The sequence below is a fragment of the Sinocyclocheilus anshuiensis genome, unplaced genomic scaffold, assembly GCF_001515605.1.
Source record: "Sinocyclocheilus anshuiensis isolate Anshui unplaced genomic scaffold, SAMN03320099.WGS_v1.1 scaffold483, whole genome shotgun sequence".
NCBI lineage: Eukaryota > Metazoa > Chordata > Actinopteri > Cypriniformes > Cyprinidae > Sinocyclocheilus > Sinocyclocheilus anshuiensis.
Genome location: NW_015552580.1, coordinates 461,828 through 481,008, shown reverse-complemented (window position 1 = coordinate 481,008; position 19,181 = coordinate 461,828). Strand labels below are relative to the sequence as shown.

Sequence of the window (19,181 nt, the reverse complement as noted above, 5' to 3'; positions counted from 1 at the left end):
CACGACTAGGAATCAGTTGTTAAGTTGTATTTACAACACTGTTCCAGAACAGTTTAACCCAAATATTCAGATGTGTTCAGCACATTTTATGGAGGACTGTTTCCTGATCCTGGGAGAGTAGACTACAATGCCGGCTGTTCTGACTCACAGACTGTAAGTATACTTTTTTTATATTTAAAGGATTTGCCACTGACGATTAAAACGCGAGTTGAGCAGTGTAGAGTAGTGCTTGTTGTTTGTCGTTTCTCCGATCACAAATGCAGACATGGTTTTTATGTTTACGCGGCGCGATGCAACGCAAAAAAAGACAGGTATAAGTCATTATAATCCGTAATTATGTCCCCACTGGATGCAACAAATGCATAGTTTGTAATGTTTTTTGTCTTGTAGCTCCAGCCGGACAGGGCATCACAATATGATAAGGGGCGTAACATTTCCGTCACACGCTTGAGGTATTCGGCCAATCACAACGCACTGGTTAGCTGGCCAATCAGAGCACACCTTGCTTTTCAGACCGATGAGCTTTGTAAAAATCGACGCGTTTCAGAAAGGCGGGGCATAGAGGAGAAACAATAATGTACAGTATGTGGAAAATAATGCGTTTTTTTAACCTTAAAACGCATAAACACATTTCATTACACCAAATGCAAAAAATAATGTTCTTTTTAGCAGCATCATATGACCGCTTTAAATGTACGTTTAAAATGTAATACTAGTTAAAGTACAGTATATCATTTTTAAAAGTTAGACATAAATATTTATTCTTGTAAATAAATTAAAGAAGTATGCTGTTTCCAGATCAACTGTGTTGTTGGATATGTATGTGTTTAATAACTTCACATGGGCAAATAAGATGTATTGTATGTACACTGTATTGTTTTGTATTTACTATAGCAGCCTTGTCCTTATGTTTGCTTGTGTGTGTGCTGGTTTGACCTACACCATAGAACCAAAAATGGATTCATAATGTAAGCAAACCTGACTTTACCCACAATGCGACTGTCCCTGTAACTCAAACGGCTAAATGAATGAAACATTTACTGAAAATTTAAAAAAATCAGAAAGGTTTCTGTGAGGACTGGGGGACAGACAATATCATTAGCTCAATATAAAACCATAAAGTCAGTTGAAACTCCTGGTAATGTGGGGGTACCATCATTTGTGTGTATGTGTGTGTGTGTGTGTGTGTGTGTGTGTGTGTGTGTGTGTTTTGACTCAAAGACTTACTTCATTGCAATTAAGTGTCACGCTCTGTGCACGAACTAATATTTGGACTCTGTCCTTGAGCGTGCATTTGATACTCTTGCCTTTGAATACAGAGTTCATGTTGTGAAATCCCTTGACTTTTGTTATCTTAGTTCAAAGTGTCTATGCATCAGTGCGTGCACGTCTTTGTCTTCATCGTGCAGCAAGTTTATCAATGGCCTGACTGCTCAAACCCTTTCATCAGACCACGTCTTGTCTGTCTGCCAAAATGATTTCATCAACTGCTGTTGATGTAATTCTCTCCCACAAGCATTCCCTTAATGTGTTTGTGACTGATGTCAATGGCAATCAGACAAATTTGTTAACCACACTCATCCAGCACACACACACACACACACACACACACACACACATTTGGACATGCCGTTTTACTTTTAGTGCATACTTTAAATAAAGTGCCACAACTGAGGATGTTTTCTTATGAATGACAATGTTTGTGAAGTTCAACTGAATTGTGAAATTAAAAAAAGCATGCATTTTATAGTTTAAAAGCATCAAATTAATGATTTCACCTGGATTCCCCACTGCAGGCACCTCTAAACACAGTTAATAGAACACCCTGTGTAAACCTCACCCAACTGCTGGCCTTGTGTGATGTCTGTTGTCAGGATCTATAATAGCATAGTTTTTATTTTTTTCATAAGGAGAATTATTGTCACTGTGTTTTCTTTCACATTCACTAGTCTATGTATTGCATGCATTATCATATTGCAGTGGGACATTACACCTTTTGTGCCAGTCAGAATATAAAACAGTGTGGCTTCCACAGAAAGTTTGCAGAGTACATACTTGTTTATGATAACGCAAGAACTGAAGAAACCTGAAAATCAACTCTGTTATCTCAGATCTCACGTTTCCAGCCCTGTGTAACACTAAGGTCAGGGACGGCTAAGTTAAAACTCTTCTTCCAAAGTCCACATACGCAGATATTCTCACACACACGTCCAATATCCCAACCAATGGCGTTCTTGGAGGTTGAGCACGCCCGTTAGCATCACTTTTGTCCTGCCTCTGCTCTCGAATAAATAGCGACTTGTTCGAATAGCTCTGTCCCGATTCCCTAAAACCCATCGAGGAGAGGCCACTCCATCTAAAGTTTATACATAGTGCTGCTCGACTTCAGACCAATCAAGTAAGCATGGCTTTTGACGTTTTTAATTCTCTATTTATCATCGCATTTACCAAGTTAGTATTAATATTTATGTTGTAAGTCGATGTAGTATTTTGGAAGGGTAGAGCAATACATAAACACGTTGAATCGAACTCACAAACTGCAGATGTGTCAGTGCAATGATATCGCTAAATATTCAGGTTCTGCTCTTTAATGCAAGTCATAAATCACTGTAAGAATATTTCAAATATATCTTTGAAATTTCAGAACTGTATTGGTTAGATTGTGCAGTTTGCAAATTATCTACGGGATGAATGCAGGCGCTGCATTTTAGTTTTTATATACGTAGGCAAATGGCATGTTCGTTTACTGCGAAAAAGGAGGTAAATTTTCTTTCATAACTACACAGTGTATGAAAGACACTTTTGTACAGTTCTTAACGATATTGCACTAATGTGTGAAACGTGTTGCACTTTTTCTTTGCACATAATAGCAAGGAAAACTGCAAAATGCTCTGGTCTATATCAGATGACTGAACCCTGGACTTGTTTGTTCAGTGGGAGGAGCCAGTGTGTTTCTCTGGACTAAAGTTCAGCAGTCAGGCAAAATATGTACAGATAGCAGTGAATAACCCAGTGATCTGAATAATAGAAGTTCTGTAAATTTGGTATTTTTTGCAAATACATTTACTTTTGCTCTTTTCCCAGCATGACACATCAGTTTCCAGCTCTCTCTACGGAGCAGAAGAAGGAGCTTTCCACAATTGCCCAGCGCATTGTGGCTACTGGAAAAGGCATTTTGGCTGCAGATGAGTCCACAGGTAAGAATGTGTGGTGTATTGCATGGGATAGAGTACCAACTCTATGCAATATATATTAAATGATCAACAATAAGCATTGAAAATACTTCAGATGTTGCTGAATAATTGTTTTTTAACAGTGTTGTCTTATTAAATTTTTCAAGATTTATGGTTGTACTAATAATGAATTGTAGTTTTGAATATGTCATGGTAAGCTTGCATTCCAGCAGATGTTCTTAGATGTGTGTTTCATATTCTAGGCACCATGGCAAAGCGTTTTCAGAAGATAAAAGTGGAGAACACTGAAGACAACCGCCGCAGCTTTCGTGACATCCTCTTCTCTGTAGACAACTCAGTCTCTGAATATATTGGTGGTGTCATCTTTTTCCATGAAACACTGTACCAGAAATCACACCAGGGAGTTCTGTTTCCAAAAGTCATCAAGGACAAGGGCATCGTAGTTGGTATCAAGGTGAGATTTCGGTGCACTTTTTAAAATGTTTTCTCTAACATAGTGTGAACGTGTTTATGCATTTCTATGCTTGCTAAAGCCCAAGGGTGGCGAACGTCGGTCCTGGAGAGCCGCAGCCCTGCAGAGTTTTGCTTCAACCCTAATCAAATACACCTGAACAAGCTAATCAAGGTCTGAAAGGGTTACTAGAAAGCTACAGGCAGGTGAGTTTTAATTAGGGTTGGAGCTGAACTCTGCAGGGCTGCGGCTCTCCAGGACCGGAGTTCGCCACCCCTGGTATAGCCCTATAGAAGACCAAAGGACTGGTAGAAGCCTTCTCTCTCTTTTTCTGTATACATACAAGGTTATCTCATTAGTTCTGGAATGTAATGTTATAAATAAAAGTATTAATTGTGCTTTTATGCCTAAAGGTGGACAAAGGCACAGCGGGACTGGCTGGTACCGATGGAGAGACAACCACACAGGGTACATTTTTACTTAAATGCATATTAACATGACAGTAATCTCTCCTGACTTGTATCCATTTTAAAGGAAGCTATTTTTGCTTGATCCGTTTCACTCAGGATTGGACGGTCTGTCTGAACGCTGTGCCCAATATAAGAAGGATGGTTGTGACTTTGCCAAGTGGCGTTGTGTGCTTAAGATCTCTGACAGCTGTCCCTCTGATCTCGCAATTGCTGAAAATGCCAATGTTCTTGCCAGATATGCCAGCATTTGCCAACAGGTATGTCTAACAGAATGTGCTTGGTTCATGGAATCCTATTAATTGTGCATAAACAGCCATTCACGCGACTCTAAACAATTGATAGCATGTCAGTAATTTGTTTAAGATTCTTTACAAACTGTCTATAAGATCCTTTTTTCTCATTAACTCTTCCTCGTTCCTGTAGAATGGCCTAGTGCCTATTGTAGAGCCTGAGATCCTCCCAGACGGAGATCATGATCTGCAACGGTGCCAGTATGCTACCGAGAAGGTAAACTTCCTCCCAGAATAACAAGCCGAGCAAAGCCAAATTATCAGTCAAAAATAATTCCCAACAAATTGCATCCAAAGGTCCTGGCGGCTGTGTACAAGGCTCTCTCTGACCACCATGTGTATCTGGAGGGAACTCTGCTCAAACCAAACATGGTCACCGCTGGACACTCCTGTACCAAGAAGTACACCCCTCAGGAGGTTGCCATGGCAACAGTTACTGCGCTCAGACGCACAGTGCCAGCTGCTGTACCAGGTAAGACAGTCCTCCACTGGTCCTCAGAGGATGGTCTCAATTTGAGTGCTCTTCAAACGATCAACATCTCTATTCTGATTCTCAGGCATCTGCTTCCTCTCTGGTGGTCAAAGTGAGGAGGAGGCCTCTCTGAATCTGAACGCCATGAACCAGCTTCCTCTGCACAGACCCTGGAAGCTGAGCTTCTCTTATGGCCGTGCTCTCCAGGCCTCGGCTCTTGCTGCATGGAAGGGACAAGCAGCAAACAAGAAGGCTGCACAGGATGCCTTTGTCACACGTGCCAAGGTAATCAATGACAATATGATTCAAACTTAAAAATACTGCATGTGGGCAGTCAAGTCACAACTATAGTGCAACTTTTCAAAACTTCTAAATGATATTGTGCTTTATTATACTGTCAGTTTATAGGCCTACCATATTGATCGAAGCTGCATATATTGATGATTTTTGTTTTTTCCTCTTCAGACCAATAGTCTTGCATCAAAAGGTGAATACAAACCCTCAGGTCAGGCTGACCAAACATCTACACAGTCCCTTTTTACTGCTAGCTATGTCTACTAAGATCAACAACAAACGACAGCAACTTGTGCTGGACCGTACAAAATGTACATGCAAAGGATATTCAAGATGACATGACAACATGTTCATGTGTACATGTTAGTAGTACAAATTAAATATGTTCATGCAGTTCTTACAAAAATTACTCAACTAGACTCCATTCACCGAAATTCATTTCAGTTTTCATGCATTTGAATCACTGAATGCTTTTCATTTTGAAATAAATGATAAAATGCACTTTTTTGAGTTCATTCCTTGTGTAAACGTTTGGGGTAGAGTTGAGTTTTGTCAACCATTTTGTAGTGCTTCTCTTTACTAAGAATTAACTTGTCAAGGTATAATGAAACTTGAAAGTAATAGACTGACCAGCTGATATCAGACATAAAAGCATGACTTCCTAATGTTGCATATATTATCTCTATTATTCGAATACATCAGCTAAATGGTCGGACTAGTTATACCTGCAAAACCACAAAGCTCCTAATTTAGGATATAAACAACAAACTTTACACAGGCCTACTACTGCTACACTCCTACTTCTCACACACAATATGTATAGAAGTGCTTCACTTTCACCTAAATGTAAATTTGTAATAAATAGTCATTTTTCTCTACTAGGAGTTTAACCGTGTTTTTAAGGCAATGGCAATACATAATCAAATCAATCTTTATTGGCAATTGGACATGAACAACCCATCTATCCTACCAAAATACACATGCATGCGCAGTTTCTAAGCAAGCCTTTCCACAATTACAGTTAAACACATACTTGGAGAATCATTTCCAACAGGAACGGATGTTGGTGTACTTTAAAGTGAAACTAAAAGACCAGAGGGCCTTTCAAAGATCCCACTCGTTGGTTACCTTCTGTTGATCCTGTGAAACCTGAGACTTTCAAGGGATGTGTGCAAGGGTGAACATTATCAAAATGTACGCTGCTTTGAAAATTGTGCTCAAAACGACTCTATACACATTACTTACAATGAATTTGCAAATTCTAATAATGTAAGACTTATGTAAAACTAGCCTATATTTATGAAAAGATCCATATGAATCCATTTTGCAGCAGAAGAGAACTCGCACAAGACATTTACATCACAAAATGAGGGTACGAAGGCTGGATAATAACAAATTCTAACATTGGAGACAAAAAACAAAACTCCAGTCCATGTAATAAAACTGAGATCCAAAACCACAAAAACTGCTTTAGGTTTGCTATTGAAACCTTTAGTCTCAAAACAGCACTAAATGCAGCATGAAGTTATTAATTACAACATATGATATTGTTTTATATAACACAACATACCATTAGTTTAAAAAAAAAATAAAGTTCCTCCAAATTTCGGCATATCCATCAAAAATCAATCTTGCATACTTGTCCTACAAGGACTTTGGTCATACACAGGATGTCTTATTCAATGAATGATGATGATATAAAAGTCCATAATAAGTCAGTATAGTATTTACTGTTGAAGTGTAAACTAATGTGATTTTTTTTAAACACCAGCCTGACACCAAAGAACACCACCATGTCTTTCTAAATCTGTACTTCCACAGAAATGGGATAAAGAGCAGTATTGCTATAAATGCTACAACTTTTTTTTTAACATGTTGCCTCAAACCGAGGATGTCAGTCAAAAAAATATCACATTAACATAAAAGCAAGTTGTGGCAGTTTTCACAGGTGCAAAAGCAAGGCATCAGAGTGTGTTCTCTACAACTACCTACCTACTCACAACCCATCTAAAAATAATGACCTAAATGGGTGCCCTTGTTCAAAAAACCAACAATGAATAATTCATTTTGTTAACACACTACAAGGCAGAAGCTCCTTTGAGATTGATATGGAGTCATGTTGGTTTGTTTTACACTACTGAAAAGAAACCAGTTAAGTAAATGCCAAACAATCAACCCTTTTAAAAACACTAACCAAAGAAATCCCTCGTCACTACAGTCCGTTTAGTGCAGGACGACTCCATTGTTATTTTGAACCATCAGTTCAGTGAAGGTCTTGCAGGCCTGCTGAGGGCGAGGACATATTGTCAATGAGATTCACTTGCATGGAACAAGGGCAGAATGCCCTTTGACAAATGGTGTCAATGTGAGATTCGCCCAGCCTACAATGGCGCCACAACTTAACGTCCCAAAACTTATGTGGAGCTCCCATCACATTATGTAAACCTTCTCAGCCTGGGAAAAGTTGAAAACCTCTTTGGTCCTGGGGCATACCACCTTGTCATCTTGACGAATGGACAAGAGAGACTGAAAAGCAGAGGCAAGGGAACGTTAATCACTATATTTACACAGAAATATAGAGAATTCCAAATGGCATACTCTGGTAGTATATATACTGAAGAGCAGAACACAAAACTAGCTTCAAAACTCACATTGTATCCATAAACATAGCCATTAGGCAGCATCATGGGCGGGTTGTTCTCATTCATGACCTCGCCAGAGATTTTGCACACCAGCCTTGAGTTTGCACAGTGAGCCATGGGAAGATGTTGAGCCAATTTGTTCAGCGACTTACTGCAGACAGGACAGTCTGGGTTTTTGGAAGTGCCATCCTCTTTGTAACACTGCCTGTAAACTTGGAATTAAGGTCGACAACAATTCAACAACTTGATTTAAGGACCATTTACAGTCAATTAAAATAATGACCCCTATTTCTATTGTCAAAGCACTGTATGTTGAAATCGCCCAACATTACTCAAAATCCTGTTTAATGAATGGAAACTGAAAAGCCTTAGGATGGTGAATGTTTTTCTTCAGAGAGGATACGGGGTTTTGATGGCAGACAGCCCTGCCTGCAGGGTAATGGTAAACACAGAGTTGTTCCCCAGCTGGTGTAATCTGTAGTTGTCATATCTGAACTGCTGGATCAGCATTTTCCAGCGAGCTGGATCCAAAAGATCCTGGGAGGAAAGATAAGAAATGTTACGGACCACTAAACTTGTACCTGCTATGACAGCATATTCAAAAACAATTAATGATCAATATCAAAACAATTCCCTGGAGTGGCAGATACATTTCAGATAATATCGAAACAGAAATGTAATTTACCTTATACGGTGAAATGTGCGTATCTGAGGGAAATGCCAGCATGCCCATCACTTGCCGTACCTCGTCCAACTGCCCTCCTTCTGCTTGGCTGAAGTGTTTGCGTGCATGTCTACAAGACATTCATTTTGATTTAATAACACCAGCTATGATTTGTTTAACAATAGTTATTCAGAGAAACTTGGCAGTCATGACATGTCCAGCCATGAAGACCTAGTATTATAAAAAAAAAATTAAAAAAAAAACTCATACCTTACTGCGTCCATCCGTTTATTTTGTCGAATGAGTTCAATAAATTCCTGGATCCTTAAACTGAACTCCAAACAGCTCTGGAAACGGACATATTTCAACAAAACTGAATAAACTTTACCTTTCAAACTGCATCGTTTTCAGGCAACATGACAAAATGAAATGTAAGCCAATGAAAGCACAGACTACAAGGAATATAACCACAAACTTATTGTGGCTCCATAATGACCAAGCGGCAACCTTCCGGTCTCTCTCGTGAAACCAACACGGAAGTGACTAAAACTGCAATTCATCGACTGGCCTCTAGAGGCTGGCTCCAAAAGGGAGTCAGTCCCATAAACTCCCCGTGTTAAAATGCCCAACTTTCCAGCAGAAAAAAAAAGATGTTTGCAGCCTGGTACAAAAAGTGGTTTTGGTCTATATAGCTAATTTTGCCCTTCATGACAACTGTGAGGGGGGTGAATTTTTTATAACTCATCCGTTTAAATTATATTAAGCCTTAAGGTTCTGCATAATTAAGGGCGTGGCCACTTGAGTGACAGGTGGATTGCCGCTGCTGTCACCACCGTCGAGCTAGGTGGGCGTGGTTTCAGCAACCAGCTCCCGCCTCTTTGGCCATTTTCGATTATCCGGGAGTGACGCACAGTGATGTGCTGCCAAGATGGCGACGGCCGGCTTCGCCTACTTAAGGCTTCAAAAACGCTCTTCGGAAACCTACGGGTGACGTCACGGACACCACGTCCATGTTTTTATACAGTCTATGGTTAAAACACAAGTGCATATTTGAATACAGCAATTGAGAAAAATCAAACCCAGTTGAACCCAGCACCTTACTTTCATTTTCCGTAAGCGAGACTTGTTGTCATGGCACCAAGCCAGACAGGTAGCCGTTTCCTGGCGTTCGAGAGATTCTTCAACTTCTTTTGCAGTAAGGAACATTTCAATGTTGACCAAATCCTACAAAGACAAAACATTATATGGGAAACAGCGCAAGCATCGTACCTGTTGCACAGGAAAAGTGGAGACGCACCTCAATCCCGCTTTGTCTGGCTAGCTTGACTGCGGTGTTGTAATAGCCACAGCGTAGTAAGTGCTCCACCATCATACGATCCATGCGCTTCTTCTTCCAAACGTTGACGCTGGCTGGCTGATCACTGCTATGTTCCTTCAGGTGCTCTATGCGCCGTTTACATAATTTGGCGCTCTCATCTTCTGCTTGGATAGACTCAGCTGCCTATCAGACACGAAACCATTTCACTCTTTAGTGCAAATGGTACAAATGTAGTAAAACTGAATCTATTCAACATGATGCCTCAGCATACCTTTCTCTTGAGGGCGCTGAGCTTCTCAACCACCCCATCCAGGAGAGAGACTACGGTATCCACCACTGGAAAGCTACCGAGTGTTTTCTCCAGCTCCGCCACCACCATTGTCACATGACTGGTCTCCCGGTCTATATTCTTTTGAGCTGCTCGGAAGCGCTTGTTCAAGGTTTCATAAGGAACCTGTTGAGATAAGCAACTGCATTTGATTGCTAGGCACAAAGCTAATGCAACAAACATATTCTGCTGTGTTGCTCGCTAATATCATTATATTCATGGCATGGGTTCAAAAAGCACCTCATGTATCATTACATTCTCTCGAGAAAGAATCACGAAAACATTCTGTCATTTCCTCACCTTTATGTCATTCCAAAAATCCAACCTGATAAGACTTTCACTCATCTTAAAAATACAAATGAAGATATTTTTTAATGAAACCTGAAAGATTTCTGTCCCTCCACAAAAAGTGCATTCATCCGAAACTTTGACGATTCAAAAAGTAAATTTAACAGTTTCATCCAAGTTTTCTGAAGAGACATGACCGTGTTGTTACTGTTGTACGATAAACACATTTAAGCTTTTATTCACATATAAACACTGATCAACGCACATACAGAGACCACATCAAATATGGTAAACATGGAAGCTCAAATGTACACGCTTGATGCATGAGAACCAATGAGATTTGTTCTTGTTTGTCAAGCAAATACAGTTGATCTTCCATGTTTACCATATTTGATGTGGTCTCTGTATGTGTTGATCAAAGCTGATATGTGAATAAAAGCATAAATTAAATCTGTTAAGCAGACAAAGCAATTCCGTCTCTTCGGAAGACTTGTACTAAACCGCTTTATTCATATTGATTACTTTTATCATATCCCTTTGTACTTTTTAATGCATGAAAGTTTTGGTTGTGTTGACTTTCAACGGAAGGGCAAAAATAATGAAAGAAAATGTAAAATATCTTCATTTGTGTCTCGAAGACAATCAAACGTCTTATGAGTTCAGAACGACATGAGGGTGAGTAAATAACAGAATTTTAATTTTTCAGCGCACTATACCTTTAAGCATTCAGTATAAATGAAGTAATTGAAGAGTCACTATTTCAATCTCATTATAACACTCAGTCAGTTTACGGCTATGCCATTGTACTGATATGCTGCTGTATTATTGCCTTCTATTCAATAGTGTATGGAATATAATGTATGTGTAGTATTACTTACAGTTACAATTACTTCTTACAATTATTACTTTTGTACTCTGTTTAACAAATTGTCCTCATTCATGTCTTGTGATACAGGCATTTATATGTTCAGTGGACCCTCAGTAACCAATAAGCAAATATTCTTGAATAAAAAAAGCTCAATTTTGACAATTCCCCCATTTTTATCTTCCAAACGGCATTAGTAAATAAAGTATGACATTTGTAAAGTAAGTAGATAGTTCCAGATGTCTAACAATGGCGCACTGTGCTCTTTCAGCTGAGAAAAGGTCATATAGGTGGACATGATCATTAGGCCAGGATGAGCGTCTGTTCAACAGCTGTGGAAGAGGTGCATAAACCTTCAATCTTATCTCTCAGCCATCTGTCACCTTGCAACCAGGGCAGATAAGTACTATCAACATTTGCAATGCTCTATTCATGTCCAGATGTTTTCGAGTAGATAAACACCCCACATCAGTCAAAGCTATTATTGCAGCTTTAACCTTTGTTGGATTACAAGATGCAACCTAATTTGGCAGTGAGAAGTGAAAGGTCCTCAATAGGGCCTTTCGCACCGCTTTAGTTCCAGAACTAAATGTACAGTACTAAAGTAATGGGACGATTTTGCGCGAACTATTTCCCAGTACTATTTAAAGGGTTGCATTCGCACCGACAGTGTGTACTAAGAAGTGACGTAAGCCGGTCGACAGCGACGTCATTTGTGCGCGGCGTTCAACAACAGAAACAAAGAAGAACAACATTAACAACAGGAGGATGGAGGACGCTGTGATCAGATCTCTGTTTTTGTTGCTCGCAGCTTCTGTCGAATCGCGATCTCGATTCCATTTCGATTTATCGTGCAGCCCTAATAACACCGTCTCTCAAATATTTCATACCAGTTATAAGTTATTGATTTCTTTCATGACCAAACAATAGAGGATAAACTACCGTTCACCAACTTAAACTTATAATTAAAACTGTCACATTACAAATGTCAAAACCTGACTGTCAAAAAGAAAAATATATTGCTTTACAGTTGTACACTGTTACTCAATTTGCTTGTATGAATAAATGTCAGTTTTAAGGATTTATGACCCTCTAAAATATTACAAGAATCAGTGCCTTCCATAAAAGAACTGGCCCATACATGTACATTTCCTTAAACACTTAAGATTTTGCACAAAAGAATATAGTGACTAGTTTATATGGTTAGATCATGATGCAATGATCAAGAAGGTACTGGAAATCATTCCCAATGCTGCAAGACAAGCTCAGATGCAGCATGCCCTGCCTTGACACAGCAGTGAAGACCATATATTATTGACATTCAGTGTGCGTGTGCATACACAGGCGTCATTTTACAGGAGATCCATGAGCTAATCAGGTTACAAAGCATTCAACTCATCATCACACAGTCAAAGCAATCGATCCACTTGAGGATTCATCCAAATCAACGCTATCTATCGGGAAAAATCTGTGACGCAGAGAACAAAGGTGCTGTATGCCAACCATTAAATAATAAGCCCCTCATCGAGAATCCACACCTGAGCTATAAACGTGCTAACAGCTGCCACTAATCAACACAACATGATGCAATATCATCCTAATATGGTGCATAAATCGCATGCATACCGAGCTGTGGCCACCACTGACATGGGTTTATTCCGCCAGCATTGATGTAGACACACGAAAATGGTGCTGTCTGGATCATAGCTTCAGAAAAAACAATCGAAATCAAACGCTATACGAGACTGGCCAGTACTCGATTATAAAGTAGCTATAAATCCGACACGATTCTTGTCACTATCCGCCTCGTTAATGGTTCTCGTCCATCTGCCTTAAACTGCATTGCTCGCTGGTTACACTAGTGGACAAACCTGTGATGGGATGATAATAAAACAAGACTGTCGGAACGCAAGGGTGACATGCATCGGACTGATATTATTCGACTTATTGCGCTCATTTACAGATCCGTCGATATATAACTCTACAGCCGTTGTCACTGCTCGACAGCTTGCGATCACTTCGGTAAAAGCTGTTTGTGTAGGACTTGTTTTGCTAAGTTATCTAGCCCTAAAGCTAACCAGTTACTGTCTAAATGCAGTCACATACTTTCCATCGGATCGATCATTTCCGTTAGACGATCTGTTGTGACGGTTATATAACGCAGACGAGATCTGTTCAACTGCATGTTTAGAGTATGGAGAGGAAAGGCTTGACAGACCTTTAAAGTCGGGTATTCTTGCACCTTTAGGGCCATAGAGAGTTGAGCTGCTGTCTCCTGCACCGCCATCTTACTTTGGGGAAACTGTGGAGCGTTTGTTTGTCTTCTTCTCGGCTTCGGTCTTCATGCGGCAGTGAGCCTGGTCTGCTCTGTACTGCCTCCTAGTGTGACGGACGGTGCGGTCCTCAAGCTTCACAGAGCCCGCCACAGAGTCTGTTTTTGATTGAATATTGAAAATATACACTACCAGTCAAAAGGTTTTGAACAGTAAGATTTAATGTTTTTTTTTCTTTTAAAAGAATTCTATTCTGCTCACCAAGCCTGCATTTATTTGATCCCAGAGAGTTGCGATACTCCCATAGGCTTCCATAGGAACCAAGGAATGCGAAAGTAAAGAAGCCCATTCAATTCAATGTTTCTCAAGCACTCTCGCCAGAATTGTTTTTTTTTGACATTATAATGCATTAGTTGACTTCTCGGAAATCTGGCCAATAGTGGTATTTTATGAAGCGCGTTATAGTTAATGTTTATCGTTAAATAATAGACTATTATACTATAGAAGCAGTTAGATAACGTGAGAAACACCTTAATAGCGACCATAACCAGATGCTAGTTGTCATATTTTAAAGTTTTTAGTCTTTCTGCAATCGTTTTCTCACTGTAGGAGGTTGAATGAGTTTCAATGAAGACTGCTCAATCAAGGCACATAATAAAGAGTTTTCGCTGAATGCAATTGGTTGTGTTTTTAAACATTATTTTATACTTCTTTATTGTGTTAAATTCCATATTTGCTTGCCTTAATATCCGCTTGTGTTGTATGCTTAGGTTAATATCAGAAAATAACACTGGGATGTGAGTAATTAACCTTTATAAATGCTTAATTAAAAAAATTATAGTGTGTTTGATAATGTCTAAATCTACATTCAAATGCAAAACCTAAAAAAAAAGACAAAATGTAAGCAATTATGGCCAGCAATACTATTTTGAGCAACTAGACTAGAGCTATTATTGATACATGTGTATATACAGTGCATCCGGAATGTATTCACAGTGCTTCGCTTTTTCCACATGTTACAGCCTTATTCCAAACTGGATTCAATTCATTATTTTCCTCAAAATTCTACAGACAATACCCCATAATGACAATGTGAAAGACGTTTGTTTGAAATAGAAGTTTTTTAGAAACTCTTCCTAGAGGAACGGGACTCTTCCTAGTGGGCCGCCCGGCCAAACTGAGCGATCGGGGGAGAAGGGCCTTAGTCAGGGAGGTGACCAAGAACCCGATGGTCACTCTTGGTGAGCAGAAGAGAATTCTTTAAAAAGCGTTAAAAATCTTACTGTTCAAAAACTTTTGACTGGTAGTGAACAACCTTTAAATCAAAAACAACTGCTAATGCTACATGTGTGTAGCATTTTCATGATTGAAATGCAGCGGTTTGCTTTAATTTCAAATGGCAAAATTTGGGGATCTTCTCATCATTTAGGCTACTCCATCTCTGGGAGTGTATATAATGCAAGTGGATAACAACTCAAAAGTTGATTCAAACGCCACATGATCATATGACCGCATTGGATGAATCATGTTCTTCTAAAGCAAAACTATAGGTGAGACATATTCATTTAAGGTTACTGTTCACTTGCATTATGTGCACTTCCAGAGATGGATTATTTTCTAAAAATCTTTGTTTGTGTTCATCTGAAGAAAAAGTCTATACATTATGGTATCCCTTTAAGTAAGGAATAATTGATGACGGGCATTCGTCAGTATAAGCAACATCTGAACAATATTTGAGGTGTGGTAAATGTAGCACAAGCAGAATAATTGACTCCAGTCCATTGAATTACTAGAAAATAATGCACACCTTCGCGTCATTCACCACCTCAGGTGTGCATTATTTTCTAGTAATTCAATGGACTGGAGTCAATTATTCTGCTTGTGCTACATTTACCACACCTCACATATTGGTCAGATGTTGTATTTAAAGACATTCGTCAGCTTTTTGTCCTTAAAACGCTATTGTGAGATTTCTTGCGCATCTCATCCAACACCTCCATTGCTAATTCCAAAATGTTATTTTAGACCTAGCAACGGAGGCTTGAGCCATTGATAGCAGACTAATGCAGTTAATGAAGTTATTAGACAGACAGAAGGAGAGAGAGAGATGAAGCGTGTGTGAATTGCCTGAGTCTGGGTGTCTCTCATCAGTTCGGCAGCAGCGTCTCTACTAATATCGAAAATGTAAGTGCATCTGTTTCAAGAACAGCGCCGTATTACCTCGCTTATGAGAAATGACATGTAGCTTTTAAGCTATTGATCTATTTTACTGATAAAATCGTCAAAGCAGCGCTGACAACATGTTTCTGTGTGTGCGTTTGTAAGGGAGAGAGAGCGGGAGAAAGAGGGTATGTGTTTTCCGTACATAAAACGTAACTTTGTGGCAAAAACATGGAAATAATCAGTCATCTTTTTCCTATTGTTTGCTTTATTTATTTGCTTGGTCAGTGTCTTTGTGAGTTTTGGTTATTTTGCTGTTTTAGGTTGTAAGGACCTTTGAAATAACTGAAATCGCTTGGCGAAGTGATATGAACATGTATTGTGGTCAAGACCTGCCTGGAACTACTTTAGCCATGCGTTTCCCTGAAAATAGTTGCACACATCAGAACATTCGGCAACCAATCAGATTCAAGCATTCTACAGCCCCTATAGTATAATATACATTTAGGCAGTTTTTGGATGGAGTATCCCTTTAAATATTTCTCATAGTGTTGTGGTATCAGATGACCATGATGGTAAATGGTTACCATATTTATGTACCATGGACTCATTATCTGAAATATTGTGGTGTATAGCACAACCAGACTGCAGATTCACTTTGTAGTTTATTTTTTTATATTCAGCTAAAAAATATTTGAATGTTTAAAATGTTGGTGTGAGAACAAACATATCAAGCTGAAACACCTCACTGATTCCTAAATACAAAACCAAGGGCAAAGCATATGTCGTAAGAAAATGCATAAGAACATTTTTGAGACAGAAAATATAAGCATGCATATTTGCAAATATAAGGATTCAAATCATTAAAAACTGTAAAACTCACCAGGAGTGTGTGCTTTCAAGACATAAAGCATTTCAAGATAAAACATGGCTTTGATTTTTCAGGTTTTTCAAATATTTGACAGCGATGACAAGTAGGCAAATACCTGTGAAATAAAACAATAAAACTAAAAAAAAGTGAAAGTTTAATATTTATTTTACTATACATAAAGTATGAAGTACGTTAAATGTATAGTTCTGTTCATCCAAAAAAAAAAAGAAAAAAAGATTATTACAGGTTTATCCAAACCTGTATGAACTTCTTTCTTCTGCCGAACACAAAAGAATATATTTTGAAGAATGTGTAGAATGTAATCAGTTTCTGGTCGCCTCTGACTTCCATAGTATTTTTTCCGTATAATTTATAAGTCAGTGGGGGCAACTGTTTGATTACCCACATGCTTCAAAATATCTTCTTGGGCACACTATCCCATTAATAATGTCTTTATCAATAGAATATATTCTAGTGATCTTCACTCAGTTATTTCAAAATAGAAATGCTGCTGTTTTATAAACAAAGGTGAAGTTGTGGGTCGTGTATTGCTCGTTGTCTCAATCATGGATTTCAGTACGGGACGGGTCGCTATTTTATGAAAAGAAAATAATTTTTCCCCTCCTTAGCTGGCCATCCCCCCTCACCCTCCACCTCCTCCACCCTCACATTTCTGTTTCCTGCACGAGCGTGCGAGTGAACCCTCCTCCACCCCTCTGTGTCCGCAGGAGCATTGAGCCGTGATATGATTGGCTCTCGTCCAAGCGTAGCCTGTCCTGATTGGCTGCTTCACCGGTCACACGTCCCTGATTGGTCACATTTTCATTGCACGTTTTACCCGAATCCCGGGCACATTCAGGGACTTTAGCCTTCACCGGGCGACGCAAGGTTTGTGATTGTTTGCTTTTCTCTTTGGGCTGGGGGTGTGCTTGTCAGTAGAGGCCGAACCGCCTGACAAATGTCTTCATTTGCTCTTTTTATTTCTGCCAGGCAAGATAAAGGCGGCTGTGGAGCGGCTGGCTTTCTTAGCGAACACACCTGCATTTAAGGGCACTTAGTTGTCAACACTGTGGCAGGAATTAGGGTTACTATGAGTAAGTTGGTTCACAGTCACTAGATATTATAAGTGCATCATTATTCATTAATAGAGGGAATGCGTTTCCAAAGTACATGGTAAATAAAACCCCGACAATAGCTTTAAAAGTTTAAGGATTTTTTTTTAGTGGTGGAGATGCAGCATATGCAGAAATCCAGTCATGCATTAAATATATGATCCCTGATCCTGCAGTTGAATCTGTCTGTATCTTTATTATCATAAATAAGGATTGAGGATTAATATATAAAAATCGGATTGGACTGCGAATGAGCTTGAGATTTACATTAATGAATGCCTAAACTGCAGCTCATTCATTACACATTACCTGTATTTTATACCTAAATAGCTACACGTTATATTTATTTGAATAAATCGATGAAAAACATTTTCATAAATGATGTATTGTTATGAAAAAAAGTTGTCAAAAAAGTTACTCAGTTGTCAAGGGCAGTCTGAACTTTTAATTCAACATCAGGATTTTAGGTCAAAATGATAAAAACTATGAATGTATAATAGAAATTGTGTGAATAAAAATGTTCTCGCAGTTTTAATCATTCTATTTATCATGTATATCATTCTGTTCTATAAGTCCAGTGGTGTGACAAATTATTTTTTTTTAAATTACAAATATTCCATATTAATATGAGGCCATTATAATGTCACGAATAGCATGTTACACCAGGACATGTCAAGTTCCTCAAAGTATTTAAAGGGGTCATATGATGCGATTTCACGTTTTCCTTTCTCTTTGGAGTGTTACAAGCTGTTCGTGAATAGATAAGATCCCTGAAGTTGCAAAGACTAAAGTCTCAAACCCAAAGAGATATTCTTTATAAAAGTTAAGACTCGTCCACGCCCTCCTAAAATGCCTCGTTTAAACACGCCCCCACATGTCTACATCACTGTGTGGGAAGATTTGCATAACGGCACCCAAATGTTCACGCAAAGAAAGAAGGCGTAACTTTGATTCTCGCTGTAGTATTGTTGCCGCCGCCGCCATGTCGTGGAGACGCGTTTCGTTGTGAAAGCAAAACTACTTTGTTCATACTTCCAAAAAGAGGACACAACTAGAAATTAGTGGTTAAGTTGTATTTACAACGTGGGGGCGTTCCCTCTTTTCCTCGCTTTCCTTTGCTTTTAAATAGCTTGCAAAAGCTGTGTGCACATTTTACTTTCACTTTCAAATAGCGGCAATTTGGCGTAAAGCAATTGTTCGTTTTCAGTTCATTTGAATTTCCCCTCTTTTCCTTGCTTTCCTTTGCTTCTAAATAGCTTAAAAGCGCCGTGCGCATTTTACTTTCACTTTCGAAATAGTGGCAGTTCGGCATCAGTTGCTTGAATGCAACAACAAAATACAACGTCAAACTCACTTTAGCCTATATATAAAACATAGAACTTTTATTAACAAAACAAATAAAAATACACCATGCTAAAGGGCATATAAATATAAAATAACAAATAACTTACATAAAGTTTAAATAGGTATACAAAACTGGAAATAGGCT

At 38.9% G+C, this 19,181-nt stretch overlaps 3 protein-coding genes across 3 annotated transcripts in view; 2 read left to right on the top strand and 1 right to left on the bottom strand.

The window, feature by feature from the left end:
• The first annotated feature begins 2,291 nt into the window (after positions 1-2,291).
• LOC107665267 (fructose-bisphosphate aldolase B-like) lies at positions 2,292-5,672 on the top strand. Its single transcript, XM_016456080.1, has 9 exons — positions 2,292-2,398; positions 3,085-3,197; positions 3,437-3,648; positions 4,059-4,113; positions 4,212-4,372; positions 4,539-4,622; positions 4,703-4,877; positions 4,963-5,162; positions 5,343-5,672. Exons 2-9 carry the CDS (start codon positions 3,086-3,088, stop codon positions 5,436-5,438), a joined length of 1,095 nt encoding a protein of 364 aa, XP_016311566.1. The 5' UTR covers positions 2,292-2,398; position 3,085; the 3' UTR covers positions 5,439-5,672.
• Positions 5,673-6,086: 414 nt separating this feature from the next.
• On the bottom strand, positions 6,087-13,681 carry LOC107665266 (macrophage erythroblast attacher-like). The gene is made up of 9 exons (XM_016456079.1): positions 13,495-13,681; positions 10,067-10,249; positions 9,775-9,978; positions 9,579-9,701; positions 8,748-8,824; positions 8,499-8,607; positions 8,217-8,350; positions 7,823-8,018; positions 6,087-7,697 (listed from the first exon to the last, which is right to left on the bottom strand). The coding sequence occupies exons 1-9, from the start codon at positions 13,561-13,563 to the stop codon at positions 7,602-7,604; spliced, it is 1,191 nt and encodes a 396-aa protein (XP_016311565.1). The 5' UTR covers positions 13,564-13,681; the 3' UTR covers positions 6,087-7,601.
• A 3,899-nt stretch (positions 13,682-17,580) lies between these two features.
• The window catches only part of ctbp1 (C-terminal binding protein 1), a 26,327-nt gene continuing 24,726 nt past the window's right edge, over positions 17,581-19,181 (top strand). Inside the window, exon 1 of the mRNA XM_016456075.1 lies at positions 17,581-17,674. Within this exon, the coding sequence (XP_016311561.1) occupies positions 17,671-17,674 (4 nt within the window). The 5' untranslated portion in view covers positions 17,581-17,670. The remainder of the gene's footprint in view (positions 17,675-19,181) is intronic.